This window comes from Manacus candei, unplaced genomic scaffold, assembly GCF_025592945.1.
Source record: "Manacus candei isolate 608988 ecotype Guabito, Panama unplaced genomic scaffold, ASM2559294v1 h1tg000062l, whole genome shotgun sequence".
In the NCBI taxonomy this organism is placed as follows: Eukaryota; Metazoa; Chordata; class Aves; order Passeriformes; family Pipridae; genus Manacus; species Manacus candei.
In genome coordinates, this window is record NW_026138110.1 from 512,633 (window position 1) to 538,783 (window position 26,151).

At 40.2% G+C, this 26,151-nt stretch overlaps 1 protein-coding gene across 19 annotated transcripts in view; it reads right to left on the bottom strand.

Annotated features, from left to right (window-relative positions):
* CAMK2D (calcium/calmodulin dependent protein kinase II delta) overlaps window positions 1–26,151 on the bottom strand; it is a 115,893-nt gene that overhangs the window by 35,337 nt on the left and 54,405 nt on the right. For 10 of the 19 annotated variants that reach the window (XM_051804911.1, XM_051804928.1, XM_051804923.1 and 7 more), the window contains exons 4-8: window positions 16,947–17,001; window positions 11,698–11,763; window positions 9,069–9,141; window positions 3,504–3,606; window positions 542–625 (exon numbers count right to left, since the gene is read on the bottom strand). In XM_051804911.1, the coding sequence (XP_051660871.1) occupies window positions 542–625; window positions 3,504–3,606; window positions 9,069–9,141; window positions 11,698–11,763; window positions 16,947–17,001 (381 nt within the window). Of the gene's footprint in view, window positions 1–541; window positions 626–3,503; window positions 3,607–8,068; window positions 8,142–9,068; window positions 9,142–11,697; window positions 11,764–16,946; window positions 17,002–26,151 lie in introns of all 19 variants that reach the window. The other 9 variants (XM_051804929.1, XM_051804925.1, XM_051804913.1 and 6 more) reach the window with 1 other exon arrangement.

Consider the following 26,151-nt stretch of genomic DNA (forward strand, 5'->3'; position numbering starts at 1 on the left):
TGATTCACTGAGGCTAAAGAAAAGTGCTTTCATAAATACAACCAAATAAAAACTGTGGGTAGAAGTAAAATAAGGAAACCAGCCATTGTTCTCAGCTGGGGAGCTGCCACTGGTAGCAGTTATCTCACACAACACTGTTTCAAGAGCTGCATGATACACCAATAGCTCTGCACTCCACTTTACAGAACATTTAAGTTTGCAGTTTATACCTACACTTGTGGTATATTGGTCAGATCAAATCTTAGGCTGCTTGTGAAGCAAAACTAAGTATGAGCTGTTATGTTTCCTAACTAGTTATGTGCCTTACACCTGCAACTATTTTTGTAATACTTTGTGTAAGTGTATTATGCCATGATAACACAGCTTCATAAACAATTTTTTTTAAAAAAGAAGCTGGGAGAATAACAAAAAAATCCAATGAATACCGAATTTTATTAAATATCGATTTTCTGATGCAGAATATAGCATATTCTGGATGTCATTTCTCACCCTTAAAACACCCCACAGTGGACTGAACACGTCTTTCAGAGCAATTTCTTACCACATGCCCACATATCCACAGGTTTTCCATAAGGATCTTTTCGTAACACTTCTGGAGAAAGGTATCCTGGGGTACCAGCAAAGCCTGTCAAAAGGCAAGGCAACTATTGTCAAAAGCTGAACGTGCTCTGCAAAAATCAAGGGATGTTTGTTAACATAAGGAGCATTCAGAGAGTTCAGTTCAGTGGTATGGGAGGGCAGGTTTGTGAGTAAACAACACGTAGGGTTAGATTTAAGAAAAGCAAAGAAATCATTTAGGAGGGAAAAAAAAAAAAGAGATTAACAGCAGCGTTCGAAATTCCTCACACAGAACTGAAAACCCAATTCAGCCAAAGCCAGATGGTGGCAAAGTAAATGTTCAGAGGTGTTCAGGCTGAGCTTTCTGAAGGGTGTTTCTTAGGATGAAGTCCACTGACTCGGGCTCAGCCTTCTCCCAGCCTTTGCTATCCCTTTATACAATCTTTCCACTGCAAAACCCATTTCTGTGAAGTTGTTCCACTTCTGGAAACCTCCGTCCAAAAGTTTACAGAAAGCATATCTGAAGCAATCCAGCCTTTAAAATTTATACATCCCTCATCCTTTATTCATGAGAGGCAGTGCTGCTTTCTCCTGGCAGCAATGCAAAACGGAGGGAGAAATGTTACTTTTCTTAGGATACTGCAAAGGATAAAAACTTAATGACCATTAACAGGCTGCACCACTTCAGTGAGCGTGTCTGCTCTTTCCAGCATCTTTGCCTAAAATAAATACTTGGGAATAACTTGAAAGGTGAGAATTTGGTGGCTTTCATGAAGGACCACACTGGAATCCACTAAACTCATGAGAGACAGTGATAACATGCAGAGTGCACAGCTACAGGAAAAAGAAGCCTTTGCCCTGCAGTTGGCTATTATTTTGGAGTGGGAGGAGGAAATGAAGGAACACATTCTGTATATTCTACTGAGAAAAGAGCTAAAATATGGTCATGAAAAATCAGCTTGTTGTTTGCAGTCTCCTGATATGAGAGCTATGAATTGTTAAGGAGTACTATCATACGGGAAACACATCCTAAGCTCCTTGGAGAAGCTGAAATATAGATGTTCTAAGTAGCTTTAAATAGAGTGCTGTTTCATATCCCTTTTGGGTGTAGTGCTCTATATTAATATTTTTGCTCATTTTAAAGGGGAAATAATGTTGCCTTGACTTTAAAACTTACCACAGCTCACTGAACACTACTAAAAATAAAATCACTTGAAAATAAACTTTAAAGCAGAAATAAATACAGGACTTAGCTAAACTTATCTCTTGATGAAGATACAGAATGGATCTAAACAGAAATAACTGGTGTGGTTTTACTACATAAAATCATAGAATGGTTTTGGTTGGAAGGGACCTTGAAGACTCATATCATTTTTTGATTTAAATATGTGTCCAGAAGCACAGGACAAAGTCCTTGCTTTGGTGAGTTCATCTGCCTCACACCTTCCCAGTACATCAAACACCTCCTAAGAGGGTGGGAGGTTTCACCAAACCCTGTAACACTTTCTACAAATAGGCAAAGAACAGGCTTGTTTTGCAAACATGCAAACCAGGAAAGAATCCTGTTGTATCCAAACACACAGAGCTGGAGCCAGTTTCCTGCTGAGGCACAGCCATGGCCCAAGCAGAAAAGGGACTATCACACCAAGGGACTACACCCAGAAAAAGAGAAAAGGAAAAATAAAAGGAAAAACAAAGTAAAACACACTGATGCAGAGCTGTAGTTAGACTCAGAGCATGCCATGAATCACTAAGTGCTGCAGAATCCAGGGGAAAGCAGGAAAATCTTCTGAAAGCCAGAAAAAGTTCAAAATATCAAGTGCACTGGAGTTCATGTTCTGCCCTGTTAATGCAGTCCTAGAGCTGAAGGAAGGCACTGCGACCACTATGGAAAGATTCTGCAGAGGAAGTTCTAAAAAAGGTACAGAACAAGTACCACCTTTTTTTAAAAAAAAAAACAGAGCCACTTTAGATTACTTTCTTCTTATTAGTTGGTTGACTCTTCCTTACATATATATTTTGAAGACATTCTGTTTCTTTCTACCAAGTCCGAACTGCTGATTTTGTCTTGAGGTGCTTCCTGTTTACCTGCTGTGTCTGTCATTATAACAAACCACTTGTGTTTTGTCTTGTCTCCATTCCCCTCCTTTTGTACTGGTCTGTTTGTTGATGTGCAAGAGCAATCTCCTCTGTCTTTTGGGGATTACAGAAATCCATTTATATAAAGGCTGGGATTTAAAACAACAGGCTGGCTTATAAAGCTGCCAACATATGTCCAACGGTGCTGCCTGGCCATCTACATGGAGTTACAGCCTCGCCTGCAAACACTCAACATCCCAACTCCCTGCCTGCACAAAAACCTTTGTGCTTCCATTCCAACCTTTCACAGCAGGCTCACAAGCACTTGGTTCCATTTCAAACTGCACTTTCTAGCTGCTCGAAGGTAGCTGCTATAAATATTTTATTCTGTATTTTTTCCCCACCTGGGATTTACAATAGATTCTATCCTGTGCTCGACACCTGTTCTGAAGGTGGTATGTGAGACACGTGCATCATGTCTGTACGTGTCCTGTTGTTTAAAATGACCAGCATTCAGTATTTTCCAATATTTTCCTTTGGGCAGTTGTTAACTGTAACAAGCACTCTGTAATTAGTATCTGTCTACAGCCTCAGGTACTCAACCCCCTTATTTTTTCCCTTCAAGTCACATTTCAAAGCGCTTCAGAATGAAATTTTCAGGTCTCTCCAGCTGGCAGAGAATGTTTTGATGACTGGGCAGGTACACTCAGCAGTATTAACCTACTGTCTTATTCATCTGAGCACCTGCTGGGAAGCCACCCATCTCCCTCCCAGGCTCTACACCCATGTTTTACAACCAGGTGAGAGCTGGGAGGTTTAATGGCTACACTGAACAAATGGTGAGAAAAAAAATAATATCTACTTACCAAACCAAGCTTGCTGCTCTCCCTGGACTTCTATAGCCAATCCAAAGTCTGCCAGTTTTACTGCTGCTCCCTTTGATTTGCTAGCTAGAAGTAAGTTCTCAGGCTTTATTCAGAGAGAGAAAAAAATTGAGATGAGAAGATAAGTAAGTACATTTTAGACAGGTTTTCATTTTTTTTTTTTTTTTTTTAAGTTACAGTAGTCTGGAAAAGATCAAATACTTAGAAAAGTGAAAAAGAGGAAAAAAAAACCCTGAGTTTTCTCCATGAAATTGCAAAAATTGCACTTCCCATTCCTACTTGGAAAGAGCCAGCAGGCCTGGAAAGAGCCTTCATGAGCCCATGACAGCAAGTCTAAGGACAGCGTGGAGAGGAGTCGGCCACGGTGGGAATATGGAACTGTGACACCCATTCCTGTGACAGCACAATCCAGAGATTCCCTACCAGAAAAATGTGGCAGAACCTCGCCCAAAGACATGGATTCTTTGATGATCAGCCTAACCTATGCAGTTTTGCAGGATTTTAGGCATTTCTGTCAAACAGAAAGGTTTTGCACGCCAGCTTAGCACTCCCAGCCCTACGATTATATTTATATTTAGAGGGCAGGTGTATTGACATCGCAAATCCTTCAGCAAAACCAGCACACCCACATTTGTGCCTGCAGAGAACCTTTAGAAATAACAGTGGAAGTCAGTGAAAGTCCCCACTTGGCTTTTTTTTTTAGGGTACGTTGGTCACGTCTGAACTCAAGTGCACCAGTACACTCACACTGTTAAAGGAAACATAAAATCCAAGAACACAACAATGGTGTTCCTAACACTGTTCATAATGTATCCTTTAATCCTCAGTTAGCAAATACATCAAATGCAAATTGTCCAAACACAACTTCATTGTATGAACGTTTACTTTTAAAAAACCAAATAACTCACTGTAGAACTCCACAGATTATTTCAGAGAACTGTGACCTTTAGTATAGTATTTTCTTGCCATTTCTTTCTTTCATATCTTCGTGATTTTTTAAAAAAGGTTTTGTTCTACATTTACAGAACAACAAAACCTCACTTTCAAGGCTATGGCTGTGACTCTTCAGAAGTAATTTTTGAAGTGGTCTATGACAAGGGCCTTCACTATATCCAGCCTGGCACTGGGGACCCACTCCTGCAAATGCTTAAATATGTATTCCAGGGTAAATCCAGCAGCAATCATATCGTTTCCAAGGGACTATTTATGTGATTACAGTTAATCCCATGCAGGTACTGAGTTTGGAAACAATTAAGATCATAAGCTTCTTTCAGTAAGGGCTATCTTTAATACATGTCAGGTATCCAGCAATATATACTTGAGCCTAATTGAGACCTCAGCCACTGTGTTACTTGTATTAATCAACAACACAACTGGCCCTGACAAACTCTTTAGCCTAAAGGTCTTTCTTACCCTCTCATCAAACTCTTTAGCCTAAAGGTCTTTCTTACCCTCTCATCAAATTGTAAAGGCACTTTTTTTCAGCAATTTACAAACACCATTCCTTCACTTACTCCTTTGTTGCCCTGTCAGAGAACAGACAACGTCAAAAACCTTTCATCACTAGTTATGTGATGATCTTCTACTGCCATATATTTAAAAAACGGAGAGATTAAGGTAATACAATCTTTATATTCACTTACATTATCAATAATCACCTCACCTACATTATATAGCACACTGAGTGCATAGCTAAGGACTCTTCTCTAGGTTCATCAACACTGATTTAAGCAATGTCACACTCCTTGCCATTTAACGACACTAATTTCAACGTAGAGTCACAGAGATCTGGTAAGATTCCTCTCAGAGTGAGAGAAGTTCAGAGCAATTAATTCCTGGAACTCTGTTCTTATATAAACCTCTTAAAGCAATGGATGATCCTATTTGGCTGTGACCTTCAGGCAAGCCAGCAGCAGTGAAAAGCCTCACCCTCTCGGATGGAACACGAGCACTACCCCACCGAGCACATAACGCTTCCCAAAAAGGGATTTCCTTCAAAACAGGAGTTCTGTGCTTTCTGCTGCTGCTGGGGGTTTCTATTTCCCCTTGGGATGTTTTTTTTAATTCCCTTCTGTGTCTTTGCTTTGCCAATCACAGTGCTCTGCAGAAACACCACTGTCAGATGTATGTTCCACCAGAATTCCTGATTTATGCCCATGCCAAAGACAAGAGCCCTTTGGACAACACCGAGTGGGACCGTGCACTTAACCAACATGCAGCTGTTCATTTGAGGCTGACGAGAGGCACGCTGCCTAATTATCATGCATTAACTTGGAATGGCTGCAATTACTTGGAAAACATTAACAGCCCGGCGTGGGCCACGCAGGACTCGCACTCTGGATTCAATGGTGTCACCTCGTGCTCCCAGGGGATGGGCTGCAGCCAAGCATGAAGAATGGCAGTGTTAACTGCTAAAATTACTTACAAATAAATTAACCTGATTTATGCCGTGTTTTTCCAAAGGTCTTTAATCCTTAAGACATCAAGTACTTATGGCTCTGTGTGTTTGTCCTTGAATGTAACCAGAGCAGCCGCTTTTTGGGGGAGGGCAAGAGGGCTGTAATCACAGAGTCTCACGAAAGCAGTGAAGCTGCTGCCTGAAAAGAACTGGAATTCCTACCTGGAAGTGTACTTTTTACTGGCTGTTAAAGACAGGTTGTTTTTTTTCTGGATCTAGGCTCCGCCACCATTCTGACTTACACCACTGATTGCAAACAGAGCAGCAACGAGCATTTCTGCAGCTCATAAGGGGTTGCAAAAGCTCCTCTCCACTTGCTACTAAACTACAACAGAAGTCAAATAAAAGGAGATAATCCAAAATCTCATCTCGTTGCCCTCCACACCCCCAAATATGCCATCAAATTGTGGACTGAGTTATTGGAAAAAAAAATCCATCGAATTTTGCGGTTTGAGGATCCATGCCAGCCCACAACCACCTTCTACACGTCTTGCAGTTCTGGTCTTGGGCCTTGGCATCTTCTCTTCGGCACGCAGAGTTCTGCTGGGATTTCACCACAGTCTGTCATTTCAGTCTTTGGGTTTTTTGGCTTTTGCCACAAAGTAGTAACTGAAGAAGGATGGTTTTCTTCTTCCTCAAGTTTTCACTTTCAGAAATGAAACCGGGCACCACAGCTTGGCAGAAACACTTTTTCTCACTGTTTTTTCAGTTCATCCTGGATTTGACAGAATAAAAAATCCACACATGGTCTGGAGCAGGGAACAGCTGGATTTCATGCATTTCCAAAGAAAAAGTTGTTTTGTGTGAATGTATGAAAAGTACTAGAAAACGTTCCTTATTCTGTCAGCTTGCATGGCTACAATCCTGCTTTTTAAATTCCTTCTGATGCTGGAAGCATAGTACTGCCTGTATGGTGAGGACAGGAATCACTGGAGCAGCTGGACAAATTTGAAATCCTTTCATTTAAAGGGAGCATAACCCTTTATGTTCCCGTAGGACAACAGCAGAGACTTTATACATTCAGATAATAAGGGTTGTTTATTTGGGAGTGAGGGATGGCAAGGAAGACGACGGCTTTCTGATTCCAACATTATTACTAATGATAACCACTAGAAAACTCCTCTCCTAGGAGGAAATCCCTGCTCCCTATAACTCATTCAAGAAAGGAAAACAAGAGCCCAAGAAGCTGTGCCAGAAGGGATTAGTGTGTTCTGCTGCCTTAGCCCACGCGCCACATTTTCTCTGCCTTCTGATAGTTCAGACAGTGCACTTCTGTTTGATTCCAAAATAAACAATCTTCTTTCCCTTGAGCATTGTGAAGCCCAAGTACCCAACTTAAGCCCTTTCCCTTATCCACAAGGAGAGCTTACTACCAGCTCTGGGACAGCCTTGTCTCTCTGAGTCTCACAGTAAAAGAAAATGATCTCAACTTGCTTTTTTCCATGCCAGCACGGTTTAAATGCAGAGAGCATTCCTGCAGCAGATGTCCCCAGCCATCTGGGCAAGTACACGAATAAAAAAGAGGGAATGCTCTTCTCAACACAAGAGTTCCCTTTCTGAAGTTTCTATCCCAACGCTAAAGTTTGTCTGGAAGGAGCTGGACTCCTCGGGTGACTGTGGTGAGAACACTGCAGAAACTCCCGCGCTCTGAAGACGTTCTGTAGCCCAGCCACCATCTGGAGGAGAGAGAGGTCCTTGTGCCAGTGGTCCCAGAGCAGCCGGCCTTCCATCACTAAGATGCGTGACACGCAAAGGCTACTGTGCTTCCCAGAAGCACTCCAAGCTATGCTGATGAGAGATGGAGAACTCCCGCCATGCCCTGCCCCACAAGCTCTGGATGGCACAGAGGAAGACCGTGTGTTCACCGAATACACCCAACGCTTGCCCAGCACCTCCTGCTCTCCCTGGCGCTGCCAAGAGGTGCCGTACAGGCACACTTCCTCCGGTGAGCGCGCACGGGAAGCCGAGTTAGAAACAAACCAACCAAAGGGCAAAAGGAAGAAGAGGGAAGCGTCTGCGCTCCGGCTGCTGGAGGCCCTGTCGGGAAGGGACGCTGCTCCGGGGCGGGCGGCGGGGCAGCAGCACTCACCTTGAGGTCGCGATGGACCACGCCCAGCTGATGGCAGTGCAGCACGGCCTCCAGGATCTGCTGAATGCAATGACTGCATGCAAACGCCAGGGGCGCCCGTTAGTTCCCAGCGCGCGCCCGCCGCCCGCACGGACACAAGGGCGGCGGTGCCAGGGCGAGGCCGGGCGTGGCCGTGCTCCCTGCCCCACACCGCCCGGCCCCGCCCGGCCCCGCCCAGAGCACGACGGCCTCAGGCTCCACGTGGGGGGTGGCAGCGAGGAGACACCGGCCTTGGAGACACCGGCCTTGGGTCTGGTTTTAATTCGATACAGATTTTTAATTTACTACCGATTTGTAGTTTAACGACAATTTTTTAGAGGGAAAAAATTTTGCCACTAATTCATTGACAAGGTCGTGCTTTTTCCTCCTTCCTGACTCATAACGAGAGCCTTGGCAGAGGCGTTAAAAAATTGTAGGAAGGGTTAGAAACTGCAGTGGGCGTTGAGGTAAACCCAAACTCCCCCCTTCAAGGCAGGTGTTTGAGGTCAATGATTAACTTGTCGCCGTCCAATTTAGGCAGCAATTAGCGTCACTCGCCTGAGGGCTCGTCATGCCCTGTTGTTCTGCTACTGCACCCCAGGGCCTCAGCACAGCGGTGGCGTTTACATCTGCAAGCTGACATACATCACAGCCAAGGTTCACCTCCGTGTGCCCACACAGCCACACATGGACAGCCCCAACACAGCACCGGACACGGCGGACAGCACGGGGGAAATCCAGCGCCTTGGAACGACACGGGTTTTTTTTTTTGGGCAACCATTCCCCCTTTTGCCATGATGTATATTAGGCCTGTAGACTTGCAAACTGGAGAGAGGCGTCATGCAGTATTTGTTGGACCGGTTGTTCGGAGGGTGAGAAGGGTAGGCAAGGGAATATCGCAGACAACCCACCCTCTGCCCCTGCCCAGCGGAAAGAAAACCCCAAAATTCTTATATCCAATTGATGGGCACCAGATACTGACCTTCAGGTCTCTGTGAACTATGCCATTTAGATGACAATGATTAACACTTTCTAGAATCTGCTGTATACAATGACTGCAAAGATACAAGGGCAGAATGGAAGGGAGAACATTTTAAAGGCACATAATCACATTAAATACAAACTAAAATAAAACAAAATAAAAAAAGGTAAAGAACAAAAACAATTTTACACCTCTTGACAAGTCTTGATTGCACTTTGAACTGGATATTTCCAGCTCCAACACATCGAAAAAACAAAGCCAAACAAAAAACCAAAATCAAACCAAAAAAGACATTTAACATGGAACATATGACACCTACGAGACAGAATCATTAGACTGTGTTTTCATTCAGCAGTATGGAAGCTTCTTCCAGTTTCCAAAAACTGCTACAGGCAAAATAAAGTGGAGGCAATAAAACAATTAGTGGCATGTTTTGGTTTTCTTAATTTTTTTTTGTGGTGAAGTTAATACTACAACAAGTGCTGAAACAAGAAAATGCTCAGAAATGAGATGATATACAAATGAAACAAATGAAACAAAAAAAGTCAAAAGCTAAGGAAAAGCAAAACATTTTCCATTTTGAATAGAATGGTTTCTTTAAAACTATTAGTAGAATAAAGCCAAGTCATTCAAAAAGGTGGCATGCATTTTCATTTAAAATAGTGTCAAGCTTTAGTTCAGTTAGGAGTCACTTGTGAAATGAAAATCCACATTAAGAATTTAGACAAATGTTTTCATTTGGTGCTTTCAATAATTTAACTAGCACCTATTTTTCCATGCCCAGGTTTGCAAGTTTTGGCCAGCCTACAGTGCCAAAAAGCACAACTAAAATATTCATCTCTGTGAGCACTGGAACTTTTGCATATGGGTTTTTTTTTTGGCACCACAAGAGCTTATAATTTATTTTTTTTTTTAAGATATCCTTGTGGCACAAGTGAGTGATGATAAGTAATCCATAACAGTCAAGAGCCGAGGATTTGATACTGCTCATCCAAAACGTTTTGACCATGGAATTCAGAAGGAATGGTCATAAATCAGTAACTGGAGCCCAAGCCTGAAAACCCTTCCTTAGGCAAGTAGTTCCCAACTCACTGACCTGGGCTGTTCGTGTGAGTACTGACTACTGGTGTGAGGAAGGGCTTGCAGGAGCAGACCAGTGTTACATCCTAGGATAGGACATTCACTACTTCTATAGGGTTACACACATACATACACATACATATATATATATATATATATACAAACATATATATATATATAAATATATAAAATACAGAGATGCATCATAACTAGATATTTCACTTATTTGGTCAAGTTTTAACTGCATATATAAAATTCACATACATATATATATCCTATATATATATATATATGCACAGCCCCTTCCAATATGTCATAATTCTACAACAGAAAAAATCATCATTGCAATTTTTCCTTCTAAATCCCAAGTACCTTAAAATCACACAAGGACACCACAGACTGGCCTTTGGCATCAATATTAGAATTTTTGCTTGAATCATAGCAGGAAAAAATAATTTGAAATTTTTTTTAACGTAGCTCCTCTCCTTCGACCCCAGCTAAACCACTAATTCTGTCTTCTATTCTACAGCTATGTGTTGTTCTACTTTTAAATGCTTAAAGCAACGATGTTTCTACCATTCTTACAGATGTAGTGAGGGCAAAACCAGGGAAAGCTTCCTAATGTTCAGAATAACTTCTTGTCTGCTCATCATTATCCTACCACTGTTGTTAGGAACACTTAATCCTTTCCTGTCATCTGCCAAATAATTCCCAATGTAAAGGCATAATTTAAAATTATGTGAGCTAAATAAGTATCAGTGGTGGGGTGTGACTAAAACCACATCAAAACGTGAGGACTGTTTAAATTTACTTTGAGATTAGTTTCTGTGAAGAGTGTAGTGGTAGAACCTATATTGAAGTAATTGACCACAACGTGGAAGATTCATAATTACATGGGAATATTTAAGATTTATTCTTATATGAGGGCAAACAGATTCTGAGATGGAAAAGTGGCCCTGATACTTTATGTTAGCATGGAAATTATGATAATTGTCAACTTATTCTTCAAGTTTTTCAACAAGCACTTGCAGAAAATTGCTAGAGATTTCATATTTGAGCTCAGACTATGAGATGCACAGTATAATTGCTTATTGATGAAACACAACAAAAATGTTTAAGTAGGAAAAGGAAATCAGTGCTTCTGGACTGGGAACAAAAAATTATATTTAATGTGAAATTCTTGTATTTCGAACTCAGATCAGCAAATGTAAGAATCCATGGGTGAGATAACTGAACTGGTATGCCCAGTTTGCAGAGGAGAAAAGAGGGTAATGCTTTAACAACTTCACCAATTTCCAAAGATTTTAACAAACTGAGGTGCAATTTTGGCTTTTTCAGATCAGCAGACATCAAGACTTCACGTGAGTTTTCCATCCCGTAGTCGTGAGCTCAAAATGCCAAACTGTGCCCTTCCAAGTCTAGGAGAACTCCAGGGGAAATCCTAGAGTCTCACAGACTGTGCTAGGGAAACTGATGCCAAACACCAGGAGATATTTAAGGAACTATCCGAGAACTATCAAAGGCAACATAAGAAAAACAAATGACTTACCTGGCATCTGCTTCACTATAATATTCTCTTGCAACTATATCTTCGAACAATTCACCTCCAGTGACTCTGTTACAAAAAGCAAGATGGGAAAAAGGAGATTTCATGAGTGAAAATCAACTTGACAGGGAGAAGTCAGAGAGGAATAACCAAAATATCTGCACAGAAATGCAAGAGGTGCAGGAACTCAGAGGTGAACTCAGGTGCCAGAAGGGCCATCTTTTTGTGCTTTGACTAGAAAGAGGATTGTTGAGTTGGAGGGTAAGTATCAGTAGAAGCAGAGTTCCTTAAACAATTTAATGGCAGATTTTTTTCCTAGAAAATATTCAGTTATCTTTGTCCAGAAAGTAGGAATAGCTTAGTCAAAGTGCCATTAAAATAACTTAAGAGGCATTAATAGTATGAGGGAAGAGCTGTATGATCCAGAGGATCACTAACATAAGCAACTGTGCATCATTGCATACTCAGGATTTCATTGTACAACCAGTGCTTTAATGGTAGGAAGTGGTTAAAAGGAAATAAAACTGTGTTGTTATAGAAAATAAATACTGAAGACGAGCATAAACCAGGTTCATGATAGAAGAGAGTTGTAAGGGACGATTCTGGTACAATAATACATAAATGTGCAACATCTATGAGTAAAAATAAGGTTAAAATCAGGAGAAGTTTTCTATCAGTCATAAAGCTGGTGTAATTAAACAGGTTTTAGTGCTCTATTTTTAAGATGAAGATCGATGAACTTTTAAATAAAATCATAACACTTGTCCGCCTGTGTGGACAAGAGTGGACTCATGGAACAGGAAGACCCCTCCTGTGACATTTCTCTTCCATGGAATATGCTGGCATACTTTCACAGTCAAATGCAATTCTTCATATATATCAGTGCTGTAATGAGCAGTTGAAAATAGATGTAAACCTTGACAATTCCCACAGCCTGGAGTACCCACATGCCCAGGGTAACCAGAGCACCTAAACACAGCCTCACCACACTGGGTGCACAAACTCGTGCAATTCCTGCTTTCCAAAACCTTCATCTACTGAACCAAAATAATTCCTAGGTGAGATCTATGTTTGTATTTCATTACTGGTTAGGAATGCAGATATTAGCACATTATATTCTCAATACATTCCCAAAAGTAAAAGATTGAGTGGGCTACAAGATACTTTAAGATGTTTAAAAATCTATGCTACAATGAACACAATTACTACTGAACACAATTAAATTTAATAGTATTAGAAAGTTAAAAGTGAGCATGCTTGGAACCTTCACAACTGTAACATTCATTTGCAAACTGCTGTACTAACACTTGGAGGAGGATCCCAGCTTTCAGTCACGTTAGATGATGACAGAAAGGACCTGCTCAACCAACAGCATCGCTCCTTTCTTTGAGAAGGCCAGTTCAAAAACTTTATTTCCATGTTTTCAGTTACATGTGGGTTATACCATCCTTTTTCTGACTTTACACCCTACTGACTCCAAAGGTAGAGACTTTGAGGTACCAGAACACTATTTAGTACAAAAGCCTGCAGTAAAATCTGGAGGAGGTAAAATACCTTGTCGCCTAATTTGTATTCTCTTTCTTTTTGTCTTCTACCTTCCAGAAACTGGCTTTGGTTGCTGAAACACAAAATGTTTGATTGATGCATATTTTGACAGTCTCTCATATCTCCTTTTTGCATATATATTTGTCTGCCACGGTTCTGGTAAAGAGGAATAATTCTCAATTCTCGATGAATGAAAAAAAACAAAGCATCCTTTGATCTTACTCTTTCCTAAAACACTTATTTTTGATCCAAGGCAAAAGAGAAAACAAAAAGCTTTAGTCATCAAAGTGCCTTTCAGTGGGAGAGAATCTCAAATTGACGCTTGTTTTTCTGTAGCACGGAGGAAAGAAGGGGATATGAAATCCCACTTGCTGACACTAAACATTTGCTTGGTATTCAGAACCATTGTTAAACGAGCAAAAGATAAAAGCAAGAACAGAGCAGTTGAATTGTACTGTGACAATCAAACAAGCAGTCAACAATTCTCGTGCTCTGTATCCGAAGGATACTTTAGGAATAACTCTCAGAAGAGCTAAATGGCCAGAAGGAGGGAAGGAATAATGGATTGTCACTAATGCACTTTTCCTCCTTGGTTGTTCCTATAATTATTTATTACTAAGCACTTGTTGCTCCAAGAGGTTGTGGAATTTCCATATCTATATTGTTGCCTCCAGTGAGGTTGTATTTCATGACAGGACATTCCTGATATGAGCTCTAGGAACTTTAAGGGTACAAACTAAAAGCCCTTGGTTCTCACAAATTCCAAAGGTTCTTTTGTGATTTTTCTGAAGAGCAGACTGAAGTGGCAACATCTAAACCACGTGGGTTTGTTTAAACAGAAGAGGTACAAGCAACCTGCAGGAACACCAAGGCACCAGGCATGTCTTCTGGAAAAACTGCAGCGTTTCATAGTTACAAATATAAGAGAATAATTAAAAGGAACACACAAATTAGCAAAGACAGCTAAAACAGGCTCTGCTGATGACCACACTGGCATGGTTTCCTCCTAGCTTACATTTCTGATTTCTTGAATTGCTTTAAGGTGCAAAGAAGCAAACTTACAAAACTATGGTGGCCACAGAATTTTTACATTTACCTGTGGCCTTTCTACTTCTGAAAAAGAGATGTTCGGGCACTTACCCAAGGCAAACACTGTTTTGCAATTAGGCTATTTTTTTGTATTTTTTGTTTATTCTACATGGTCCAGGCCCTCCACTTGGAATCCAAAAGCAACGCCAGGATTCTTAATGTACCAATTGTTGCATTTCATCAAGTGCATTAAAATGTGAGACACTGAACATAGAGGATCTCATTGACTTGCACAAGAGAGTCTTCAAGTGCTACAGCTGTTTCCATTCAGATCCAGCAATTAATACTGACAGAATTGATTGGATTTGAACTCATCTAACATCATTAAGGCTGAAGACAGTCTCACTCGTGCTTAGCAACTGAAATGGGCTGACAGACGTAAATCCTGACTGCAGGTGCCTCGACCAGTGAGGGAAGAGGAGCAAAAACTTCAAGAAGTCCATCATTAAATCCATGAAGTTCATTGTCCAATGTCCATTTCCCATGTGGATTTTAAGAGAATTCCACCTTCCCACTTGATGCTACAACTGTTCACACAAATGCAGGCCCGGAACAGAACATCTTAAACACTGTTTTTTCTCCAGATAAAAGTACAGCAATCCCTGAGGTACCCAAGTGAAGCAACAGGCCTTTCTTTCAGAGTGCAGACACCTCTGTGGCACTTATCCCAAAGAGATTATTAGAAATTCAAAACAGAAGGTGACAATAACTGGATTTTTTCTCTCCACAGAAAAGGCAGTCTTCTTCTCTACTTTCTTACGTGGGATGCAGTCTAAGAGAAATTTCTAAAGAAACAGTGGCACTGAATCCCACACAGTCTGAAAGAAATCATTAAGAAAATGCCATGGTGGCACGTGTGGGTGGAGTGACAGTGTTACACCACAGCCAGGCTCCTGCTGAATAAAAATTAAAGAAAGAAAAGCAGGTACTGGGCCTTCACGTTCAAAAAGTGCAAAGGGTACCTTTTTATCATGGTAGCTCTTTTATGTACACTTCAACAAGGCACCAACCCACATATCTGTAACTGCACTAAAAGATCGAGTCTTACTAATAAACAGTATTAGTGAGCATTAAAGCAATGATTTCTTAGTCTGAATGTGAAAAATTAACTGTGAACAGGCATTTTTTGTCATTTGGCAAAAGTTCTTCAGGAATGCAACCTGTTGCTTCTCCAAAGACAACAATCAGTCTGCAATGTTACTGCCTTTACCATTTAGATGTTTTCTTTGTTGTGAAAGAAATAATTTTGCCCATAAAACCACGAACAAAACATAAAGGCTTTATATTCATGTTTGAGCCTGTTCCTATGTTTGTCCTGACAGGGAAACAAAGGAAGTTCCAGGCAGTTCCAGAATGCTTCCTGCAGAATCTAGTTTTCTGCCAAGACAGTATCTTTGGGTTAGGTATTAATTTTTTATTGCAGAATACAGGCTCCTATTTGTTCTGTTACTATCAAGATATAGATACTGGTATCTACCACTGTGAAGTTGTTCAAATGTTCTAGTTCACATGGCAATCACAATCCCCTGAGATAAGTCTGGCACTACACACTAAGTTAAGGCAGACGTGGACTAACTGCAATTGCAGTGGGCCACAGTTTGGAGCAGTACAGCAGTACAGCAAGAAAATTAAAAAGCCACCAGTTTATCAAAGGGATATTGCCCCTAGAACTAAGAATTCTGCATGCACTTCTTAGAAATGTTTGGGACTAAGGAGATTTTTCCAATTCCACATAGAAAGATTTCCTTTGTAGCCCTTAAGGAAAAAAAAAAAGCACGACAAACTTTGGTGTCAGAGAACAAGTGTGTGTGTTGTGCCCTGGAGCCATTTCCCAGGCAACAGTCACAGCACTTACCTGGGATACACATAAGTCAGATATAAACTCCTGTTAGGATTTGAACCCTGAACGTCTTCACTGCAGACAGACTATGTAGTATTTTGTACTGTAATGTTGTGTATTTCTAGTCTGAAATCTAGTCTCAGAGAAGTCTTTACAGATTTCTCCCAAAACAATTAAGTGAGGAAATAAACCAGAATGTAACCTGAACATGAAAGCACACAATTTCTTGTGGAAGACCCAGGTTCTCACTCAGTCATGCTGAATGCAAATAATTCTGTTTGTATGCTTAGAAATGAGCTATTTCACATTTCTGGGCTAAAAATGTATTTTCATTCTAACCAGCAAAACTATGGCGGGCCTAAGAGAGCCACCTAAGACAGGTGGGTGTTTTATCTGTTAAATCATATATTGCTCTGGGTTTTTTTAATGTTTCTTTTACAGACAACTGGCTTGCAGCAAATTCTATTTTCTGAGTGGTAGTGTGCTTAGCTTTGGCAGGTATCATGCAACTTTTACTTACATACCTACATTTTACATTAAAATCCACTTCAAGGGTACATTTTTTAATAGTTTGTAATACAGAATCCTTACAGGGACATACAAATGAGTTCTTGCACATGCAAATAACCAAATGTTACTGTCTTTTTAGCTGTTTAGCTATTTGTCCAACTCATTGCACCAGGACCATGCTACTTGAGATGCAAAACTTGTATTTGCATCTCAAAGTTTAAATACCACATCCCCAAACTTGCTAAAAATAGGCAAAACACATACTTACAAGTCAAAGACTAAGTAATGGAATCCTTCTTCTGATATGCTGTCATGGAGCCGCACTGTGGAAAAGGAGGGGAGAAAAGATAAACACCAGTCACCTTTTTCATGTCTTTGATGCCTGTGGTTGATTTTGAGAGGGAAAAGAGGATTATAATTCTGCTACAGCCCCATGTCATGTTTACATACACCTGTGTGCCCAGATCTAAAGTTTTCCCTGAAAACGGCCTAGTCAGCTGCAGGTTTCATTTTTGAATTTTAAGAATTCACATCACATCGTGGTACAACTGGGAATTAAGTCCTGCAGTTTTTCTTAATTACTTTAAATGAAATTGCAATTTCCAAAGCTGATACAGGAAGCTTTGTCAGTAGTTTGATTCAAATAAGTATCACTTATAGAACCAAATAAAAAAATCAGGTTAATCTAAAACTGCTCTGTGTTCAAAACTGATCTGATGAACAAAGTGTAAAAGAAAAGGATTTCCAGATCTCCCCAGATGGTAACTCCATGTATTAATCTTTTTTTTATACAATACATGACATTTTTTTAAAAATATGATCAAATAAACATGACTTTTTAACTTAATAATATTTAGCCCAGGGAAACATCTTGTGTTTACACAATACTGAAGAGAAAACCAGCTCTTGCCTGACTCAGTGCCCAGAGCTCGTGATGATTCAGAGGAGCCAAGTAGGTCTAAATCAGAATTTGTGGTTTTGGCTGGTTCTGTAGTCTACATTAGTCGATGTTTTTGTGAAGTGCAAGCCACCATCCTTCCCCCCCCAAAAAACCCCACTGCTCACTAACAGCATTCTAGTCACACAGGCAGAATGGAACACGATATCTGATTTCCCATATCAGGTATGGATAGTGAGAACTACCAAATACTTCTGGTGACGCAGAGTATTTGCTCCCCACTGTTTTCAAAGACCTCCAAAGTGGGCAAAACAACCCAGATTTCTGAAAGGGCTTTAGCAAATTGAATCAAAGTGCTACACCTTAAAATTCAGAAATGAAACTTGGGTTTTAAACCCAGAGAGTCTTAGCTTGAGCTTGAATAACAAAACTAGAGCCAAGAGGATGAGTTCTGTCTTGAATAGGGCCACCTGTTACTGAGCAGCCCAGGATGGCACCGTGTGAAGGGGTTTTCTGAAGCAGAAGGTGCTTTTGCTTTGTCACATCCTTTTCTAGAAGAGGGCTCTTGGTTCAGGGTCCCACAGAACCATGGTTCCATCCCTTCTGACTAAGAAAGGCCTGTGATTTGAGATGGATGATGTTTTTCTCAGCGAGGCTAATTCCCTACTAGCCAAACTCGAGTCTGACACGTCCATGGGGATATCTTCCTCAAGGATCATATTCTGTCTTTCCCTTTCCTCCCAAATGCCTGAATCACAGAAGTGAGATGGAACAAATCCTTCTCTGAATCAAGATCACATGCCCCTGATTGTTTCTGGAAAGGAAAACAGGCTGAGGCAGCCAGGGAAGAGCAAAACTGCCTTTTGGCAAGTGCTTCTGTTGGCTCCTTAGGTCAGTTCAGACACAGGGTTATGCCAGTAAATCTGCAAGGTGAAAATCCCAAATAAGCGAGGGTGGAGGAGAAGAATCCCTGGTGCAGACAAGGCAGAGAAACCAGAGGAAAGGCTGCACAACAGCACAGGGGCAAATCCAGCACACGTAGCAGGCAGGATTCAGGCAGGACAAAGCAAAAGGCAGCAATTACACAGATTATCCATCCAGGATAAGAGCTCCCATCAGGAACTCACGCTGCCATTCCTATTTCCCCAGAGTCACAAAGCCTTCCTCAGTAGTAACAGTTCAATTTATCTTTTTTGAAAAGTTAGACAGACCTAATCATTATGAACTGGAGTTGTTCCCTCAGTGCTGTAGGGAACAAACACACAATGGGGCAGGAAGGACACTGGGGTCATTCTTTTCCCTCCTCCCTTCTGTAGCTCTGTGGTCACTCTCCTTCAGTGGGTTCCAGGGAAGGTGTTCAACACCCTCAGACAACTTTGTTGGTTGCTCTTCAGCAAACCACTTAAAATGCCTGACAGGAATCCAGGGAGCATGCAACTCTTTCTTTTGGAGAAGTACTGTAAGCTCAGGAAACATCAGGAATATCTCTGACTGATTTTCATCTGAAATACTTTCCAATCACCACTCTGCAAAAGTCATAATTTATAATTTTGAATAATTTCATATAATAGTTTTAGGGAGAACTCCCATTAGCTTTTTTATCTTTGTACTGAGCTATTAGTGTGGGCAAGCTCCAATCTGACTGAAAAGTAAGCTGATCTCCATTACTTGACTTTTTTGTGCTGAACTGTAGTATTTTGTGTCTATTCCACAGAAAACAGTTGATATAATGGCCAAGCAACCTTATTATCTCCTTTCTGAATTTCTGCAGTTAAAGAAAAAAAAAAAAAACCACAACAAAATAATAGTATTCCACATACTTTCAAAGCAAATCAAATTCTTCCAGGTAAGGAGTCAAGTCAAACAATAGATAAAGTCAGAGAGAAATTCTCCAGGATAAAGATATTTAACCATATCAAACTATTGCTAAAATACTTATTTGTGTGAAATTGCTGCAATGGTCATTTTGCTAAATTTGGTATCGTGTTACAAAGACAAATTATTTAAGGATAATGGTTAAAACCAGCTAATGGTAAAGGCCCTCATTTTCCCTTTGGTACTACAGATTAAGATCTCTGGACCCCTAGAAGCACTAATGCTGTCACTCTATGAAATCTGATGTCTTAGAAAGTTACAGGGATCATTCATCAGCAGTAGAGATTTAAAATGGGTTTCAAAGTCCCAAAAGCTTATGTCACATTTGCTAAAATATGCAAATTATTTCTTTAAGTTCCTGCCTTCCTGCAAGAAGAGTGAAAAAGGGACAGATGTGCTAACCCTCCATGTTCACTTCCAAAAGTATTTATGAAGATCTTGCATAGACCACTCTTATCAGAAAAAAAACCCCAACCTTTCCAAAATGAACTTAATTAGTTAATGGAAGGAACTTAATGGAATGACTTCATTTACCTTTGGGGTTTCTGTGAATTGGTACCTGCCTGCCAGTAGGTATGGGATAAACACTAAACATGAAGTAATATTTTGCACATCTCAGAAAATAACCCTCCCCATGCTCTGTTAAACAAAAACCAGTGTCATCCTGCAAGATTTACTGCCATTAAATGACTTTATGCAAGTCAGCAGGGCTGTGTATGCCATTAACAGGTGGCCTGTATTCAGCAACAGTGAATCAAAACTACAGAGCTTCCAAATTCATTCAGAAGATACATAACTTTTTTATTACAGTGCAAATTCATGGTTATTTAGGGCCAACAACTTGAGAAAAAAATCCTATTCATTTGCATCTGAATTGGTATAATAAAAAGTGATGGGAAAAATAATTAGGCAATTTAATATTTGGAAAGACTGCCTTTGTCCCCGAGGCACTGCAACAGCAAGTGTTGACTACCATGAACAAAATGCCATATATTGCAAAAATATTCATTTGTGACCAAAACCCTCCCCCGTGAAGGCCCTCACACAATAAATGTCTGTATTCTGATTAAATGCCAGGAATATTTACATTCTCTGCCTTCATTAAAGTCCCTCAAGTCTACTGCATGTGGAGAAGTTAGTTTGCCAAACTGTTCACATTGGTAAAAGACTCTTGCTACACAGAAAATAAAAAATCATTTGTCAAAGTAGATAAAAGATCCAATTTTGCAGGGAGGCTGAGTCCAGGTACAAGTCAAAGCAGATGACCCCAAATTCCCAACTCTTTTGTCATGATGAGACTCTTGTTTCATTCCTGCAGGGTGAGGACTGACTGATAGACTTTAAAAATAGAACACCCCAAATAAAACTAAAAAAAAAGAATATAAACCCAACATGTATCCCAAAACATATAATTCTGTGTCAGGAGACTCCAGGGAGAGCAGCTGTAGTAACTGACACTTACTTCTTTAACCAGCAGGTTTTTGTGGCTTTTCAGTCCCTGTACAACAGGTGTGTGTGCATTTATGTGTGCACACATGCCCAGAGTGGGACTGGAATCGTATCCCAGATCCCTGAAGTTAAAAGGAACAGCTGGAGATACACCTCTTTAATTATTCATGGGTGAAACCAGCAAAATTGCATGGAGTTGTTGAAGAGAAGAGCAGGGGACTAAAATGTACACCTGTATCTTCATGTCTTCATTTAATACATAACCATGGCATTTACTGGAAATCCCGTGTTTTCGGGTTGAGCCAACTCCTCTTTGCAGCCAAACCCCTGATTTTGTAAGTTTAACAAGGTTTTTTACAATGCAACAAAAAGCCTTACAAATGTCATCAGATTAAGCCTTATGAGGATAACTGCATGGATTAAAAGGAAGGCTGACACAAATTTTTGCTAAGAGCAAACTGATGTCTCAGCTGCCAGTGTTGATGCTTTAAGCACTAACAATTTTTAACCATTTTAACATTCATCAGAACATGGAAGAAGAGGAATAAAGACACAAGAATTGTAAAGACATAAGAATTTCATGGAGTGTTAACTAATAAAAGGACAAGCTGTAAGACAGAGATGTTACATCAATTAAAATTAACCGGCTCAGAAAGCTGCACACTGTACTTTAATGGAGGGAATTAAACTCTGTCCCTTTTGATATTTACAGTGCTGGCCAACCCTGGGAACAGATTTATATAAATAATATTAGGACCTACATGCCTACAGAATTGGATACTGGGAGGACACAGCCTCCCTTCTTGGCTTTCCTCTGTTAAAACACACAAAACACAGACACACAATTTCTATAATGACCACTCAGAGAACTAGGTGTGGTTATTTTTTAAGTGCTCCCCTTCCATGAGGACCAAGCCCCAAGGTATTTAAAGGCATCAGCTTATGAAAAGAAAGGTGCTCTACTTTAAATATTTTAAACAAAAAGGAAAGCAGAAAATTGCAATCCTGTGGCACAACCCAAGAGGTACCACAGGAAAGGAACCTCTCACCCAGGAGCAGCCTTAGACAATGTTGGCAAAGTAATCAGCACCATATTTAAGGCACTTTTATTGAGCAACAATCACTTTCAGCAAACTTAAACTAAACCTTTCAGTCTGTAGTTAAATTTCCTAAAGCTTTTAATTCTTGGCCTTTTATTTTTTTTCAATTTTAAAAGCTTTTTCATTAGTTTATTAAAGACCATCAAGTAAAACCAAAAGGGAATGACTGTGTGTTCAAGATAACTTAGTAAAATTCTTCATTTAAAAGTTGATCAGAACTGTGATAACCTAAAGAAATAAGAAAAGATACAAAGATGGTCTTTACTGATGTTTATGTTGGATACTCAAATTTTTTTAATAACTGAGTGATACTCCAAGTTTTGTATGCTTTGAATTCAGTGATCACTCCTACTTAACTATCCTAACAAAGCATATTTGTAATTACCCTGAAATATTGATTTGACCAAGGGGTAATACTGAAAATGTAGTATTTATATGCACAGTCATTGTTTTTTGGTCTCTCAATCCTTTATGAGAACCAGGACCTTCAAGTTTTAAACCAGGTCATTCTGGCAGCTGGAGACAACTAAAGCATCAATCCCTTTTCCCTAAAATTATTATTCAGGTCATTATATTCCACTGACTTTGCAACACCATGGAAATGCAGCAGGGCTGAAGAACCAACTCTATAGTCTGTTAGATGGTGTATTTATCCTAATTCAGTTAGTGAACCTACAATAAACATTATGTACTCCTCCCTGTCTCTGATGCCTGACTGAAAACCTGACATTCCTGCCCATTTCTTCCACTCAAGATGCAGAGAATTTTAAACTTTACTAATAACAGTAAAAAATAATTTTCAGGCTGTAAGAACAAAAAGAAGAAATCCAAACCCACACCCAACACCGATTTAAAATGCAAATACTCATTTTGTTAAAGGAACTGCTTTCAAATTTGTGACTATACAGGCATTTTCTGTTGTGAAGAAAATATACTTCAACTGAACTCCAACTGAAAATTTTTCTAGGACCCATTTAGAAGAGTCCCCCAATCGCTTTGGTGGAACATCATCAATAAATTATGGTAAAAAAGATGTTTGTAAACGACCTACCTTAATGAGGAACTTCATAAATGACCATGTAATGTCACAGAGCAAGCTGGTCTTTTTTGCTCTTTAATGGACTGCAATCCTTAATTATTAAGGATTTCATTTCCCCCAGCTGTGATACAAATGGCCACAGAAAGAATTCCACTTGGCTGTTCCAAGGCACTAAACCACTCTAAGAACCCGAGCAGCACAAAAATCTGAAACAAATCCACTCACACTGATAAACACACGTAAACATTTGCAGAAGTCCTTTCCATATGGACTCCATCTGTTGGGCAGGACATCCACACAACTCCACTTTGACCCACTGTCTTAATTTCCAGCTAGAACAAAGAACCAAACCTGTACTTCCATGAGGCTGAACTTTCCATTTCCAGCAATAATTTCCATACAAGAACGTGGGTTTGGAGAGAAAACCAAACCAATAAATTTCACTGCTAAAACAGTCCTGTGTTGGGGGGACAGAAAACACAAGTAATTGTGTTTTGTCTCATTCAGCTCCAATGTCATCATTGGAATTGCCTCAATCGATTCCCAAAGCCAACTGTGGAGTGTGAACCAGAGGATAAAAACCCTCTCTTGTAAGCTCTGCCCTTAAATATAGGTGAGATACTGCATAAAACAGGCTGAATGTAGTCTTTCAATATATACCTCTACATGTCAAAATTATCATTGCTGTCACGCTGATCTCCTGAAAATACAGGAGTTCAGAAAAAGCTGCTACTGGGCTTTGGTTTTTCACAAAAATTACACTTAAGACCTTGTAAACAATAAGTAACTATAAAGCTATAAAGTTCGTTTTACCTCAAACTGGAATAAATAACCTCTAAAATGGAAACTTTAATTTACTTTCAAATGAAGTTGTTCCAGGGAATTCTTGCCATCCCTTCCTGTGGGAAGATGACAACAGAATACACAAAGGAACTTTATTTGCCCTTATTTTTTACTGCAGGCTGTGGAGTGAGCATTACAAATATTACTTGTGAAGACCTTTGTCTACAAGAGAAAAATGCTCCAGTTTATGTTATTATGCTGCCATAAAACCAAAGTTTATGCTCTCTTAATTCAGCTTAAAACAAAGCATCAGCTAATTTAAACTGAACCAATTACCCAGTTTACAGAGCAGTAGGTGGCCACAAAGAAATAGCTACATCAGTTTAAAAATAAATCAGCTTTTGATTAAGCTGGGCAGCTTTTATAGGCAGCCAGACCTAAGATTCCACTTCCTACGTGGGAAGTTTAACATTAATTACCACTGTGCTGGAAGTGCTCCATCAAATGTAACTCCTACTGCCAGTCCCTCATTTAATCATTATCTTTGTGTGATCTTCAAATGCCCCAGATTGGCAGTGAAGATCATGCCTTGCATCCTCTTTTCTGTAAGATGGAGAAGTTGAAAACCCATAAAAATGCAATATAAAAGTAGACACACCTCTCAGGGAAGTGGTTAAAAACATGAGACAAGCAGGTTTGAGCTCATTTTCTGAAGACCTTTATGCAGTACAACCACCCCATTCACTGAATCACAGTAGTCACCACCTTTTATACCAAGTCAACATAATCTCTAAATCATTTCTTGATTATGCAGTAATGCCCAGAAGTCCTCAGAGCTCAGAAAAAGCTTTATTCTGAAGTGATGGCAGCATTTTGCAGGCCCTCGACCTGCTCCAGCCAAAAAAGTTACTTCTAGGACAATAAAGTCAACTTCAAAGAAAATTCTATATTTTGTGGAATTAACCCATTACTTTCTTATGTTATACAGCCCCATTGTAAATTTAGCTTCTCCCTTCCTTTATCTGAGGGGTTCCTTTATCATAGGAGCTTTCAGTAACTTCACAGAGCCCGAGCAATTCCGAGTGCTGTGCCCAGACAGAGTGTTTCCATAATAACCCCACTGCATCTCTCTCCACTGGGCTGGGCTCAACACCATCTGGATTATTTTCAGAGTGAACGTGCCTTCCCCCTCCATCAATTAACTGCCACAGGAAGTCACGCTCCCACAACTGAAGGCAACTATAAATTACTGTCATTTTCCTAACGTGCAAGTTTACGAGTGAACCAGGATCCCAAATGATTCAATGTGTTTGTTTTACAAAAAGCAGGGAATGCATATTAACTTAATAGATGACAAACTTGAGGCTTATGATGAGAAGCTGCCATTGTCTTTTAATCACAGCCTCACAATAAATGGAAATTAGAGAGTTTGTCCTGTCCCGTGGGACCATTTGTAAGACTGTAATTAACTCAGTGACAACCCACATAAACTTGGGTGGAAAAGCTGCAGGAGGGAGCTGAAGCCAGTCTGTATTCTCAAAACCAGACTACTAGTGCTGGTGAAATCTCTTTCTAAATATTCCTCTCATTTAGCACATCCAGGAACTCCCAAAATATATCTCCTGCAGCAGATAGCTGCAAGCCACTCAGCGGCAATTATGGTTTTAGACCATCAGCCGAGTCCTTCCCGGCAAGGCTGAACCGTCAAATTCCACACAATCCCAGCAATAACACCACCACCACCAGATCAAATATAAATTGAATAGCTCTCAAGGTCACCTGACAAATAGATGCATGACAAATACATGAATTAAACAGCACTATCTGGATGGTACAGTTGCTGATACATGAGTGCTACTCACTGCTGTGCAGCACAAGGGCAGAAGCTGTGGATTTGATTACAATACAATTTACCAGAACATCCTCAAGACACAAGTATCAGGAGCAGAGTGTCATGCTTGGCCCAGTGTGGCTGGAATGAGAAGCTGGATGTATTTAAAGGAGACAGACATGCAGAGGACAAACTAAAATTAGAAGCACATTCCCATGGGCAGTCCATGAGAATACTAACACTCCGGTGAAGCCACTAAAAAAAGAACTTCCAAATTTAGAAGGTGACTGGGAGGAGAGAGGTATCATTAAACCCCCCTCAACTGAGAAAAAAAAAAAGCCTGGATCAGCAGTTTTGTAGGAGTAGGAAAGTCTTCAGTGCCTAGATCTGAAAAAACCCAGCCTGAACTGAGCAATTAGGAGCTATTTATCCACTGCCAGGGATGGAGGTTGGTGGTATTTGCAGGGTCAGAGCATTCACTGTGTGCCAGGGTGCAGC